General features: G+C 40.5%; 1 protein-coding gene across 3 annotated transcripts in view; it reads left to right on the top strand.

Moving 5' to 3' along the window:
* The window catches only part of LOC125462505 (platelet-derived growth factor subunit A-like), a 36,424-nt gene extending 25,826 nt beyond the window's left edge, over positions 1-10,598 (top strand). Inside the window, exons 5-8 of one of the 3 annotated variants that reach the window (XR_007249667.2) lie at positions 5,224-5,347; positions 7,045-7,174; positions 7,808-7,852; positions 9,422-10,598. Coding sequence is in view for 2 of the 3 variants with exons in the window: in XM_048552612.2 (XP_048408569.1) it covers positions 5,224-5,347; positions 7,045-7,154 (234 nt within the window). In the remaining variant the exon portion in view is untranslated. The remainder of the gene's footprint in view (positions 1-5,223; positions 5,348-7,044; positions 7,175-7,807; positions 7,853-9,421) is intronic. The other 2 variants (XM_048552612.2, XM_048552614.2) reach the window with 2 other exon arrangements.
* The last annotated feature ends 4,429 nt before the right edge of the window (positions 10,599-15,027 follow it).

Genomic DNA, 15,027 nt, shown 5'->3' with positions numbered 1-15,027 from the left:
TACCACTGTTTGGGTGAAGAAGTGTCTCCTCATCTCCATCCTGAGTTGTCTACCCTGAATCCTCATACTGTGACTCCTAGTTCTGGACACACCTACCATGCAACATCCTCCCTGCATCTATCCTGTCTAGTCCTGTTAGAATTTTATAAGTCTCTATGAGATGCCCCTTCATTTTTCTGAATTCCAGTGAAAACAATCCCGATCTGGTCAATCTCTCCTCATACGTCAGACCTGCCATCCCTGGGATTAGCCTGGTAAACCTTCGCTGCACTCCCTCAAGAGCAAGACCATTCTTTCCCAGAAAAGGAGACCAAAACTGCATACAATATTCTAGCAGAGATAATGGGAACTGCAGATGCTGGAGATTCCAAGATAATAAAATGTGAGGCTGGATGAACACAGCAGGCCAAGCAGCATCTCAGGAGCACAAAAGCTGACGTTTCGGGCCTAGACCCTTCATCAGAGAGGGGGATGGGGGGAGGGAACTGGAATAAATAGGGAGAGAGGGGGAGGCGGACCGAAGATGGAGAGTAAAGAAGATAGGTGGAGAGGGTGTAGGTGGGGAGGTAGGGAGGGGATAGGTCAGTCCAGGGAAGACGGACAGGTCAAGGAGGTGGGATGAGATTAGTAGGTAGCTGGGGGTGCGGCTTGGGGTGGGAGGAAGGGATGGGTGAGAGGAAGAACCGGTTAGGGAGGCAGAGACAGGTTGGACTGGTTTTGGGATGCAGTGGGTGGGGGGGAAGAGCTGGGCTGGTTGTGTGGTGCAGTGGGGGGAGGGGATGCACTGGGCTGGTTTAGGGATGCAGTAGGGGAAGGGGAGATTTTGAAACTGGTGAAGTCCCTCTCAGTCTCCATCTCAGGCAACCAGCTTGTAACTGATGTCCATTTCAAGCCCACCGACTCCCACAGCTACCTAGAATACACCTCCTCCCACCCACCCTCCTGCAAAAATTCCATCCCCTATTCCCAATTCCTCCGCCTCCGCCGCATCTGCTCCCACGATAAGACATTCCACTCCCGCACATCCCAGATGTCCAAGTTCTTTAAGAACCGCAACTTTCCCCCCACGGTGATTGAGAACGCCCTTGACCGCGTCTCCCGCATTTCCCGCGACACATCCCTCACACCCCGCCCCCGCCACAACCGCCCCAAGAGGATCCCCCTCGTTCTCACACACCACCCTACCAACCTCCGGATACAACGCATTATCCTCCGACACTTCCGCCATTTACAATCCGACCCCATCACCCAAGACATTTTTCCATCCCCTCCCCTGTCTGCTTTCCGGAGAGACCACTATCTCCGCGACTCCCTTGTTCGCGCCACACTGCCCTCCAACCCCACCACACCCGGCACCTTCCCCTGCAACCGCAGGAAATGCTACACTTGTCCCCACACCTCCTCCCTCACCCCCATCCCAGGCCCCAAGATGACATTCCACATTAAGCAGAGGTTCACCTGCACATCTGCCAATGTGGTATACTGCATCCACTGTACCCGGTGCGGCTTCCTCTACATTGGGGAAACCAAGCGGAGGCTTGGGGACCGCTTTGCAGAACACCTCCGCTCAGTTCGCAACAAACAACTGCACCTCCCAGTCGCAAACCATTTCCACTCCCCCTCCCATTCTCTTGATGACATGTCCATCATGGGCCTCCTGCACTGCCACAATGATGCCACCCGAAGGTTGCAGGAACAGCAACTCATATTCCGCCTGGGAACCCTGCAGCCATATGGTATCAATGTGGACTTCACCAGTTTCAAAATCTCCCCTTCCCCTACTGCATCCCTAAACCAGCCCAGTGCATCCCCTCCCCCCACTGCACCACACAACCAGCCCAGCTCTTCCCCCCCCACCCACTGCATCCCAAAACCAGTCCAACCTGTCTCTGCCTCCCTAACCGGTTCTTCCTCTCACCCATCCCTTCCTCCCACCCCAAGCCGCACCCCCAGCTACCTACTAACCTCATCCCACCTCCTTGACCTGTCCGTCTTCCCTGGACTGACCTATCCCCTCCCTACCTCCCCACCTACACCCTCTCCACCTATCTTCTTTACTCTCCATCTTTGGTCCGCCTCCCCCTCTCTCCCTATTTATTCCAGTTCCCTCCCCCCATCCCCCTCTCTGATGAAGGGTCTAGGCCCGAAACGTCAGCTTTTGTGCTCCTGAGATGCTGCTTGGCCTGCTGTGTTCATCCAGCCTCACATTTTATTATCTTACAATATTCTAGCTGTGGCCTTACCAAGACCCTGTATAACTGCAACAACACATCCCAACTCCTGTACTCAAAACCTCTCGCAATGAAGGCCAACGTACCATTTACCTTCTTCACTGCCTGCTGCACCTGCATTCTTACCTTCAGTGGCTGGTGCACAAGAACACCCGGGTCCCACTACATACACCCCTCTCCTTGCACTTGTTTGAGAGGGCAGGTATGATGGCTTTAATTTTGTAAACATTATAATCCAAAGCAAGAGTGAGTATTTTTCATCTCCCGTTTTGTTTCTGCTGTCGAGATTAGATAGGGCTCCATCATTTGACGTACTGGTTCAGGACAGAACCAACTGATCCCAGATGAGAATTCCTTATATAACCCTTTAATTTTGATCATCTCATTTCTTCTGCAAGCCTAAGTATCCTTTAAGTTATAATCACAGCAGTTTTGCTGATCCTGAATTCAGTCAGAACTACGTATCAATTTAAAAAAATTGGTCTGGGTGGGTTTTGTGAAGAGGTGTGGCGCTGTTGTTAGGTTTGCATTTAGTGCCGCATCTCAGGTTTTGACTGCTGTCAGATTGCACGCAGGCCAAGATTCTGATGAAAGGCCACAGACTCAAAATATTAATTTTGTTTTGCACTCCACTGATGCTACCAGATCTGAATATTTGTAGTGGTTTCTGTCTTTATTTCAATATTTACAAACCTGCATTATTTTTCCATTGCTGAACTGTCCAAATCTTTCACATTGGAAGGAGTGAGCAAATTTGAGTCATGAATAGAACTTGAAAGCAACTACATATTCAAAAGTGCAGCCTGAATTCTTTGAATTAAATGTAAATGGTTGTAGGTGAGAGCATCATCTATTGCAAACCCAGGTTAACGTAAACGTGGCAGAGCACCAATGTAAAGAGTGGTCTATATTCATCTTTGTTAGTTTTCTACTTCTTTTTTCCTGCTGTTGTTTGGTCCTTTTGGTGCCTTAAGTGAATCCTGTTACTGTGGCAGCTGGCTGCTGGAAATGTTTTTTGTTTTTTTTAACAATAGAAGTGATTTGCCTTTTGAAGTTTGCCTTCTCACACTGAACTAGAGTTTTGTCAAGCTAAGAACATTACCATTATCACCGATTTTTATCATCCAAATAGGTGACGCTCCAGCTGGGGTTACAGCCTTGGAAACATTTGTGCATGTGTCTGCTAATGATGAGTGGAGCATGTTTCTATTCCTTGCTGAGTAATCCACTGGTAATTCTATAGGGCATAAAGATAGAATAATGTTCATGGAGAACTAAACCAATATGGAGCACAATACCTTTTAATAGCTTTAAACTGAATTCTGCAGTTCTGTTTATTTCTACATTTTTAAACATGTTTTGAGAGTAACTTTACATATCTGCACTGCCAGATTGAAAGCAACATATCAGAAATCCAAGCATGTGCTATTGAACGATTTTGTTTCTGCTATTAAAATTAAATGATCCCTTTTATTTATATGCTGTCTTTAATTAGATATCTTCATCCAAGCTAAAGGCCGGACAGTAATTTTCCAAAATATGTCTGGATTAGATTTTCCCAAATGTTGAAGATATTTCTATTGAACAGGAATACTGTAATGTTGGACTGAAGTTGTGAGCAGGCACAGGAAAGAGATCCTTAGTTTTCTCAGTGTTTTATGGGAAGTTGTGCTAAATGGGCAAAAAGAATTAAAATTATTCATTGGATGTGTGTAATCTTGGTTTTATTGCCCAGTCATCGTTATTGTTTGTATAACTTTGATTAACTAGACTATTTTGAGCAATATAGTCTACCAAATCCACTAGACTTGTACTTAATGTTGAATGGGGGTAATGGGTTTCCTTCTGCAAACAGAAATAGAAGGCCTTTTGGTTTTTTTATGATGCCCCAGAAGCTTTCAATGTAACTTCTCTTATTTGAATTATGAATTGCTAAATGAAAGTCAAATTTCTCAGCTTTGTGTAGTGCGATTATTGCCTGCTAATTCATTGTCAGAATCACTGTAGTGGCAATGAGTTGCATTTATATAATTCCTTTGATATACTTAAGTCTCCCAAGCTGCTGGACAGATGGAAACTGGAATGATGTGTGTATTCTCTGTAGTTAATTTGTTAGATGGAGTTATTTATATAGACAGATCTAGAAGTCCTATGAAATATAAGTCTTTTGTCAGCTCTAGTATCTAGGATAAAAACAGAAAATGCTGGAGAAACTCAACAGGTCTGGCAGCATCTGGGGATTATGAAACAGACTTCATGTTTCAAGTCTGGTGACACTTTGTCAGAACTAGTTTCTAGGAATCGCACTGTAGGGATTCAAACTGGCCTTACTTTATAATCTACAGATCCTGAAAATCTGTTTATTTCGAACAGGTTGGAATGAAATGTCGATGAATAGAAGAGGCCCAGTGGAATTGCATTCAATGGTTTACATCAAGTGTACTGAATAATTTTTGCTTCACAGTTGCTGCTCTGTTTATTACATTTGCAATTTTTGTGACTTAAAACTGAACTTGTACATTTGACTGTAGATTTTAATATTTTCTTATTCACACAGTGCTTAGTGCTCTGGAAAACTTAAGTTTAAAACTGCTTTGAGTGCTATATTAACACAGTTGACTAGAAGAGGTTAATGACTGCAGTCAAACAGTGGAAATACTGCACTATTGGACGGAGGCACTTCACAGATTGCTTTGAATTGGGATATTGTCAGAGGTGATACATTTTGTTTCCTTAATTTCACCTCAGTAACCTGAAATCCAATATTGTATTAGTTGTTCCCGTAGTTTACCCATGGAAACATAAGATAGTTTTGTTCTGTCTTTAAATATGGGACGCATTACATAAAGTGTCAGTTGCAGTAAATTATCTTGGAAGTATCAAATCCATAACAGTGATTGTTTTAATTCCCATGATCTGAATTCATTTACTTCACTATATCATGTAGCAACTTTAGGATAAGACTATTAACATACTTTTTGTTGACTTACAGGTTGCGAAAGTGGAGTATATAAGGCGCAAGCCCAGATTAAAGGAGGTCATAGTCAGGTTAGAAGAGCACCTGGAATGTATGTGCACATTACTACATTCTAATTCAGAATTCAGAGAACATGAAGGTACTTGACTGCATCTATAGTGCTTTGATTTATCTGTGTTTAGCGTTATTGTGAAAGTGCCTTAGGATGTTTTGCTATGTTAGAGGTGCTATTTAAAGAGAAGTTGCTATTCATCTATTTAGCATTATCAAACGATACATCCGACAATATTAAAATATAATTTGCAGTTTCTTCAGCAGATACATTGTAACATTTTAAAGTTCTTACTAGTAGAGTTGCTACAATTGGATTTGAACTAGACTACTTGGTTTTATAGGGCTGTCTTGCAATTGCTAAATAGTAAACCAGATATTAAGTCTTAATTTTCAATATGTAGACTTATGAATTATCCCTTGTTTGATTATCTTCGCAAAAAATTTGGAATTTGAGACCTTGGAATTTGAGTTGTACCTTTTGATTTCACTTGCAGACATTAATGTGTTTGTTTGAACATTACTAGTATGCTGTTTTATTGAGGGCTAAAAATAATTAGAATAAATGCCTTTGTTGAAATAAATTTCGTAGTTATTTTAATCAACCTTGTCAGGACATGTTATGATCCTCTTCCAGGGCAGGTGGGTCTTGAATCAAGACCTTCTGGCCCAGAATAAGATGTTTTATATAAACAAGTTAATGTTTGAAGTTAATGAAATGTGAGGCTGGATGAACACAGCAGGCTCAGCAGCATCTCAGGAGCATAAAAGCTGACGTTTCGGGCCTAGACCCTTCATCAGAGAGGGGGATGGGGTGAGGGTTCTGGAATAAATAGGGAGAGAGGGGGAGGCGGACCGAAGATGGAGGGAAAAGAAGATCCCACCTCCTTGACCTGTCCGTCTTCCCTGGACTGACCTGTCCCCTCCCCACCTCCCCACCTATACTCTCCTCTCCACCTATCTTCTTTTCTCTCCATCTTCGGTCCGCCTCCCCCTCTCTCCCTATTTATTCCAGAACCCTCACCCCATCCCCCTCTCTGATGAAGGGTCTCGGCCCGAAACGTCAGCTTTTGTGCCCCTGAGATGCTGCTGGGCCTGCTGTGTTCATCCAGCCTCACATTTCATTATCTTGGATTCTCCAGCATCTGCAGTTCCCATTATCACTAATGTTTGAAGTTAATGTTCCTTATTATCCGTAAAAGCTGAGGCAGGAACAAAAGTGGACACTTTAACCCATCGAGACTTTTGTCAGTCAACTCTTTAATCCCCATTTCCTGGTTCCTGTTCATTTACTTTAATAATCATTTACCCTGTGATATTACACTGACTTTCTGGGTCAGTGTATTTCACATTCTTCTCACTCTGAAGTTTTTTGGTTCAGACCTACTTTTAGTGAGCTTAGTTCAAGACTTAAGCCTTTGAATTATCGGTAGTAGTTGTTTATCCAATAGATTTAATTGAACAATGTAAATAAAACAGGAAAGTGATAAAATTGATTTTAAAAATCAATTGAACTTCGTAAAAAATTGAGCTTAAAAACTCTGAGCTACTGCATGCATGCTCTGAATTCTCTTGTTGAAATGATTCTTCCTTTGAATAAGGCTTGAACCTCCTGCCCCTTCATTAGTTTGAGACTGAACAAAAAGATGATAACCCTGCATATTAGTGGTCAATGAAGTATGATAAAGCTGCTGAGTTAGTGAGATTGTGATCTGTTATTGGCTAGAAACAGCTCCAGTACTTGTTGATATCTGTATAAATTCCAACACAAGTGCATTTTCTTAGGGCCTTTCACCAGCCCAAAGCGCTTTAAAGGAAGAAATAGTGAAAAAATTAAAAAACGGAAGCGTAAAAAGTTAATACTGGCACCTGACAAGGATGTGTTTCCAACATAAAAGCTCTGGGATGCATTCAGGTAGGACCTGCTGTGCTGATAGCTGATATCAGCCTGCATAAATCATCAGAGAAAATTAATAATCAGATGCTATAACTTAACTCAATCACGTTCCAGTTTGTGTCACATCTCACCTTGAGATTGGGTAGAAATTATTTTTTGATGGGCTTGACTGATTCTGCCTTTGGGGAGTTATGCTTCCTGAAGCTGATCACTGCTGGATGTTTCACACCTTCACTGCTTATTTTATCTTTCACTGGTTTTAAGGGCATGCACCTGCACAATCCTAGCCTGACCTTTTCCTGCGCTAACGCTGATTGCTGACTGCTTGATTTCTTGTACAAATCTCAATGAATTGCCTTGTGTGAATGATTTTGCGTGAAATGACTGCACTTTTATAATATTGTTCTTTCATAAATGCACTTTGTGCTAATGGTTAGCCCAAATGAAAGGTTTTGTCTGAGTAAGTGAGGTTTCTGTTTTCTCTGCACCCCAAACTACCCTTACTCATTTATTTATTGTTATTTAATTATTATTTATGGTTTCACTTTTCGCTACTTCAGCCAACATTTAATTGCAATGTTATGTGATAGAAGGCATGTCTGTATGAAGGATATGACAGACAAGTTTCAATCTGTTCCCATTGCCTTCCAGTTTGTAAGAGATCCCCTGGTTAACAGTCAGGACAGAAGCGGAAATGTAAGCTCCTCCCATCTCTTTTTAGCTCAGAAACACTGGAACAATTTGTTCTGCCTTGCTACTCTGACTAAACTGAGCACTGGCAAGGAGGCTTCAGGCCTATGTGACTTAATATATTGAGCAGTGCCTTTATCCACTGGGAATTGGAATCTGAGCAATCCATATGCAGAAGTGATGATTGTGGACTGAGTGGAATGCTCAGTTGCTGAGGTGATGATTACGAAACACCATTTAGTGTTGAGCCTGATAATTGGCTGCTCTGCAAATCTTTGTTTTAAAATAAATCTTGTATCTGTGCAGTGTCATGCTGCAGTTTCCATTCCTCCAGTTACTTGACTGAACACTGTTCCTTTAACAAATTACTTCCCAGAGCATTATCCTTTTGGAGTCCAGCATCACTAATATTGTACTGTTTCTGATTATGACATTTAGCCCCAAAAATGTCTCTGGTTTTAAGCTGCACCTGACAGTATCCACCCCGACCCAAGTTACCCCAAATGTTACTCTGGATCTTGCGTGAGCCAGTCTTAACAGGGCTGATATCTTGCCAGTCCAACGTTTGTTGGCCATCCTTAGAAGGGCACTTAAGAGTTAGCTACCTTTCACTGTATCTGGAGTCATATGTCAACTAGACCAGGTAATGTGCATTAGTGAATCAGATGGGTTTTTACAACAATCAGCAGGGGTTACAAGCAAGCTTCTTATTTCATGATTTTTATTGAATTCAAGTTTAACTAGCTGCTGTATTGTGATTCAAGCCAATGTTCCCTAAACTTGAACTTGGTGTTCTGATTTACAAGTCCACTGATATCACTACACAATGACCTGTCCAAGATAGTGTTTTGACCAGTGTCCCCTCTATTATTTTTTTCCCGCATGGACCTCCAAGGCTCGTGGATGACAGCAACTGGAAGTCAATACGTTGGCGTGTTGATAGGCGTGTGCAGATCCTCAGAGCAGCTGTACAGCTGCACAGTGTAGTCTTGATCACTAGTCAGGGAGCACTTCTTAAAATAATACATTCGGATATTGAATGGGATTAGAACTAGAATCAGCTGAATACGTTCTTAATGATGACTTGCTTGTGGCATGTGACTTTGAAATACAGCTGAAAGCCCCATTTGGAACCGGAACAGGAGTAGGAAGAGAATTAAGTGGAGGAGGCACAGCTACACATTTGTGTTGATTTAATATTGATATCTGAAAAGCATATATCTATGTACAGTCCTCCAGCTTCATTCAGTTTGATTGCAGATGAAAGTAGCTTGCTAATTATATTTTTAAATAACTGGTTAAAGCTTACAACATGATCTGCTGTTAACTCGTTGTTATTGTCTGCAATCATCAAATTCCTTTACTGCAATACCTGCACATGTGGGCTTGGGTGAGTGACTTGCCAAGAAAACATTAGCTAAGACTTTGATATTAAGATGTCACTGTTGATTTATTAAACCATAATGCCCACTAGACCCATTTCAAACTGTGCTCTAAAAAGTGGTGATTGCTTGCTATTTACCTAAGATGCAGCATTGGTGTTATCATTAATGTTTACTATTTCTTCTCTTGCAGATGTGAGGTGAAAATAAGCTACATGAGGACTTACAGTGGGGGGCATGCATATACATCTCTTTTGCTCCATGCCAAAAGCCTATTGCCAAAGGTGCTTTTTTTCGACTGTTATTTCCCTTTGCCCTCAATAGAACTGTTTTCCCAGCAAATTGAAAATGGACAAAAAACTGTCTTAATTCCAAGGCAATCAGGAGGAATATTGTGGAATGAGACTGCTCAGTGAATTGACGGGAGGCAGCTTGATATTTTTATAAATATGGAGAAAAAGAAAAGGCATCCAAATGGATGGCAAGAATGTCTAAAATGCTGCTGAAAGGACATGGTTTCAGGTGAATGGAGAACATATAATGAAGAACTTCTAAAATGGTGCTGTTGATTAGAAGGCTGTGTCTCCCTAAAGCCTCAACGGGACTTAACGCGAATGAGAGGCATGGACCGTTTGAGAAGCCTCTGCCAGTACGTTCTTTTCCAGAGCTTATCCACAAGACTGTGGGGCAACCTTGCACATTGCTCTTGTTTTCTTACGAACTACGCAGTTCCTTCAGAGGGGATCGGGTGGGGAGCCTTGAAGATGGATGTTGAGTTTATTCTCACACCATTGAGTGTATATTAAGCTTGCTTCTACTGTATTCTTTTTAATGTTTTATTATTCTGTGGACTACTTGTATATTTTATTGCATTTAGGAGACTGCAGGTATGACTTTCCAGCATATCATTGATTTATTTTACTGGAAGAATATGATCTTTAACCAAGCTGTTCAGAAAATTGCATTCTTCTAAAAAAAACTCAAAGTCTTTTTGGTTCAACATGTTCCTTTCTTTCCCCTCTCCTCCTTTCTAATTTAAAGCATTTTAAGTAAAATTATTTTGCATTAATAAATGATACAAGAAGCCAGAAATTAACATTTCTGGTCCTGTACAGTCTGAAAATGTTGTTTCTTTGCCTGTTAGTAATAGCTCAATTTTGTGAATTCCACCTTTTTAAGGAAAAGTATTTTCAAGCTTTTATTTCACATATGTGATTGTCTGAAATGGTCATGAGTGTCTATTGCAATGGGAACTATAAAAGTATGAACAGTGCGCTCTACAAGGAAATCTGATGTTCTACCAGATAATCTGATCTCTTTTTAAATATGTGGTCACAACAATAATTAAACTTCTGAATATATTCAAGAAAGTAGTGCTGTGATTTACAAAAAAGCCTAATGGTCATCGACTTAATAGGGGCTTCCATTATTCCACTTTGGTTGTGCATTACAATTTAACTTTGCATGGAGGTCCTACAGAACCATTGCCCTAACTTCAAACCACCCCTGTCCCTGTTCTGCTAACTTAGCAATAGCAAGGATATGCTGGCTGGCCACTTCTCCTATTCTTTTCTACAGGCCAGTCAATCTGAATGTCTACTACTCAGCCTTTACTTTGGAAGTTATTTGATTGTGACAAAGAATGAGGCTAGGGATGAATTTAGCTTTGCTGATCCCAGCAATCCACACGCTATCTTGACTTGTTACCTTGTTGCCATTCCTTTACTATTGATAGGTCAAAATGTTGGAACGTCCTTCCTAATAGCATTGCATCTCCATTCTTCGCAAGGGTTGCAGCGTTTCAAGAAAGCAGTCTAGCACCACTTTCTCCAGGATGTTTTGAGATGCAAAATGAACGTTAGCCTAGCCAATAATGCCCATACCCAATGTATGAATAAAAAAAGTCCTTTTAGACAACCTATTCCCTGGTGCAATTGACACAAATAATGTGGATATGGCTGCATAAGTTGTTAATGGAATAATGATTCAGACAGTCAGATTTCATATTCCATCGCATTGATTTGAGAATTTTAATTCAATCTTGAAGTTTGCAAATAAAAATAATTTAATGAAAGTAAATACAAAGCTGCAGGATTGTTTTTAGAAACATTCATTAGTTCACGAATCCCCTTCAGGGAAGTGAAACCTGCTGCCTGGTCTGTTGTGATTGTCATCCTACAGCATTGTCTTTGGCTCTTAGTTGTCATTTGAAATGGCTTTAGAAGGTGGTCCACCAGTTCCTTTTCAGGACAACCATGGATGAGTAATAAATCCCAGTCTTGCCAACAATACCCACACGGAGAATGTTTTTAAAATTTTGTACTTTGAGGCATTTAATGCCAAGGGCACTGTAACCTAGTAGAACCTAGTATCTTAAATGGCCACTTTTCTTGCATATTTTGTAATTTATCTCTGGACATTGCATAGCTGTTTTAACCAGTTGTAAAGCCTAACAATGATTTCTGTTCAAGAATTATAATATTGTGCAGGGCAGAACATTATACTATTTGTACCAATAGCAATTGCTTCTTTGAGTTAAATTTACCTGTGATTAAATTATTTTATGAAGTTTTAACATATTGCATGATATTAATTAACAAAATCCAATCCTTGATTTTTCATATTTGACCTGGAAGGTATTCAATATTTTTTCAAATAGAATTTCTAAGAAACAGAAACTCAAAGTTAATTTAACCAAATTTTATTTCTGCCTTTCTGGTAACTCCTTACTGGATGGAATTTACCATGGCACCCTTGGCTACCTTATTCAGATGGTCATCACGTTAAGCTATTTGACTGAATGCTGCATCATGATAAAGCCCATTTCTAACCATTTACCCATTCACACATCCAATGATCACTTTCTTTAGTGAGCTCCAGGTGATTCAGTGTGTACTTCAGGCAGATTACTGAGCCTCAGGCAATGGTCTGCTTCACATTGCCACCACTTAAAGTCGTGGAGATATAGTGTGTTTCTTTTGAAATTGTTGTTACAGTCTTCAATCACTACAAAGTGTGACAAGAAAATACATAAATTTCCAGAGTACCTTTCACAATATCAGAACATTCCAAAACATTTTAGACATACTAAGAACATAAGAACTAGGGTGAAGGACTAGATCATTGTGCCTCTTGATTCTGCTTTGCCATTCAGTAAGATCACAGCTGACTTGTCTTGATTCCATTTTCCCAACAAAATTGTTTATCCCTTGATAGTCGTTGTGTCTTAAAAATCTACTTCAGCCTTGAATTTATTTGACTGAGTGTCCACAGCTGTCCAAAGATAGATAACATCTGGGTGAATAATTTCTTTTTCTTTTATGTTTTAAATGATATACCCTTTACCCTGAAAACATTTCCCTTACATCTAACCTATCCAGCCTGTGAAATAGATTCTGAGTATTATTCCTTTGACAAGGGGAGCAACATTTTGCATAATTCACCAGATCTGGTCTCACCAAACTCCGTTATTGGTAGCAAGACTTCCTCTTACAATAAAGGCAAAGTGACGTTTTCCTTCTTGACAGCTTGATGTACCTGCATGTTAACATTCTGGCAGAACTTTCACGCCTGGTCAAGGACTGGAGCAGAGCTAGAGGGACCTTAAGAATCCAGCAGTGACTTGAGTATGAATTTCTTCTCTTTTGTCCACTGGCCAGCCATTTTCAGGAAGGCAAGTCGAGGAAACTGAGAGTCAGCCAAAGTGGAATACCAATTAGGATTGTTTTAAACCTTTTTAAGGACACTTTTAGGAAGCTGACTGGAATTTCCAGTTGGTTTTCAGTTTTTAAGAGCGGGGGCTAAGAACCATCTGTACTGAAAGGCCTTTTGCATCTGACTGGTTGAGGGTACAGGTAAAGGACACCCTGTGGAGTGTTTTCACCACACCTCATACTGATAATTTCTTTAAACTTTTTAAGAGTTGGTGAGAATGCATCTTCATGTTGAAGTGCCCCCTCTGTTAATTCTCCTCTACTACGACCTATTGTTTCCCAAAAGCTGGAAGCTAAATGATAAATAATTGCAGCCTTGAGACCCTGCCCACCACCCTTAATTTGACAGGGAACCACATCCGTGTCAATTACGAGGTAGTCCTGTAAAAACTCCAGATCACGAACTTGCCCAACACAGTATTGGATTTGAGTTTTGAAATAGCGTTGGAAGTGAAAATTCAGCTTACAGGTGTTCTTGTATAATGACACCCAAAGTTTGCTGACACTTTGAAATTTCTCACAGATATATAAAATATTGTGGTTTTAATTCTTGCTGCTGAAATGAATAGTTGCATATTTTCCTGAATTTTACATCCATTTTCCACCTTACTGCCCAATCACTTTGTTAACATCCCTTTGCTTCGCTTTTTATTGTCATCAAACTTGATAAATTGCTCCTTGCCCCTTCTACATGTGAACTTTTGAATTGTGCTAACTGTGGGAAATGCATGGTAATAATTGGATTTGAGATTTTTAGTGATGTTAATTGTGAGATAAATCCTGGCTGGAACACTGAAGAGAACATCCTTGATCATTTTCAACAAAGTATTATGAGACCTTTTGCATCCACTTAAGAGAGCAGCTATGATATCAAATGGAAGTTTCAGCTGAAAGACAACACATCCAACAGTACTGCAGTAATGAGGGAATCACCCTGGATAATACACTAGGAACTGGTGGGGATGCTTGTGCATGCATTCTTCTGATTGGGATTGTTGCATGTCTACTTTTCAAAGACTTAATATGGAAACATGTGATATTTTTGTTTGATGTGTGTAGCAGTTTATCATTTATTTTGCTTTGACCTATAATGTAGTGATGTGGCTGAAATTCCCCAGCTTTATCCTCATCACCCACTGTAATCTGCAATGGAAGATCAGCAGAAACCAGGAGAGTTTGTTGTTACCTGGGCTTCTACTGCAGTTACACTCAAAGAACAGGTGAAAATATTGCCCAAAAAGCTCTAAAATTATTTATAACTATTTTAAAAATTCCAAATCCTGCTATGTTAGATCTTTTCTCCAAAAGTTTTTCATCTATATTTGGGAGAAATGTCTATACCCGGAATGTGATGACACTGCAGAACTACCACCAGAGTGGTTGAAGTGAAGAACTTGGATGCATTTAAAAACAAGTTGAATGGGGAAGGAAGTAATAGAAGGATACATCACAGTGGGGTGGGGGGGTTGCTTGTGTGAACTATAAATACCAGCATTGACCAATTGGGCTGAATGGTCAGCTTCAGTGTTGTAAGTGATGCTAAGATGTGCCTTGGAGCAGCTTGGTTCATTTTAATTAACATAGAACGTTGAACAGATTTGAGGCAATGTTACAAGGAAACCATGCAGCCTTGAAAACTGAGGGAACTTTCTGAGGTGTTTTAAAACACTTTTAAGAAGTGTAGAGAAAGTAAACCTAGGCCAATTTTTACACATACATCAGAACAAGGCATTGATTGAAGATTTTGCAAGGCATGCGCAGGGCTGAAAAATGGGTTTCTTCGCAGCAATTGGTGACTGGAATAGGTAGCTCAGAACCAAGTACAGTTACACCACTTAAACCACGACTGACTCCATTCATGGTAATGTGTGGTTGGTATTCTGGAAGGATAAGATCAAATGGGCTGAACGCTCATCTTCACTCAACTCTATCATGTACCCAGTTTGGTATGAATTATTTTTATCTTGATATATATGGAACATGTTTTCTTAGTCTTACTAATTTTAAAGTGGGTGTTCCCCACTTTACACTCGTGCCTACTCAAAAATGGAGGAGAAAATGTCCCTATAATTTTTATGTGTACTTT

This window comes from Stegostoma tigrinum, chromosome 23 (assembly GCF_030684315.1).
Source record: "Stegostoma tigrinum isolate sSteTig4 chromosome 23, sSteTig4.hap1, whole genome shotgun sequence".
NCBI classification, from domain to species: Eukaryota; Metazoa; Chordata; class Chondrichthyes; order Orectolobiformes; family Stegostomatidae; genus Stegostoma; species Stegostoma tigrinum.
Note: the sequence above shows the minus strand (reverse complement) of the source record. Positions and strands in the feature narration are given on the sequence as shown.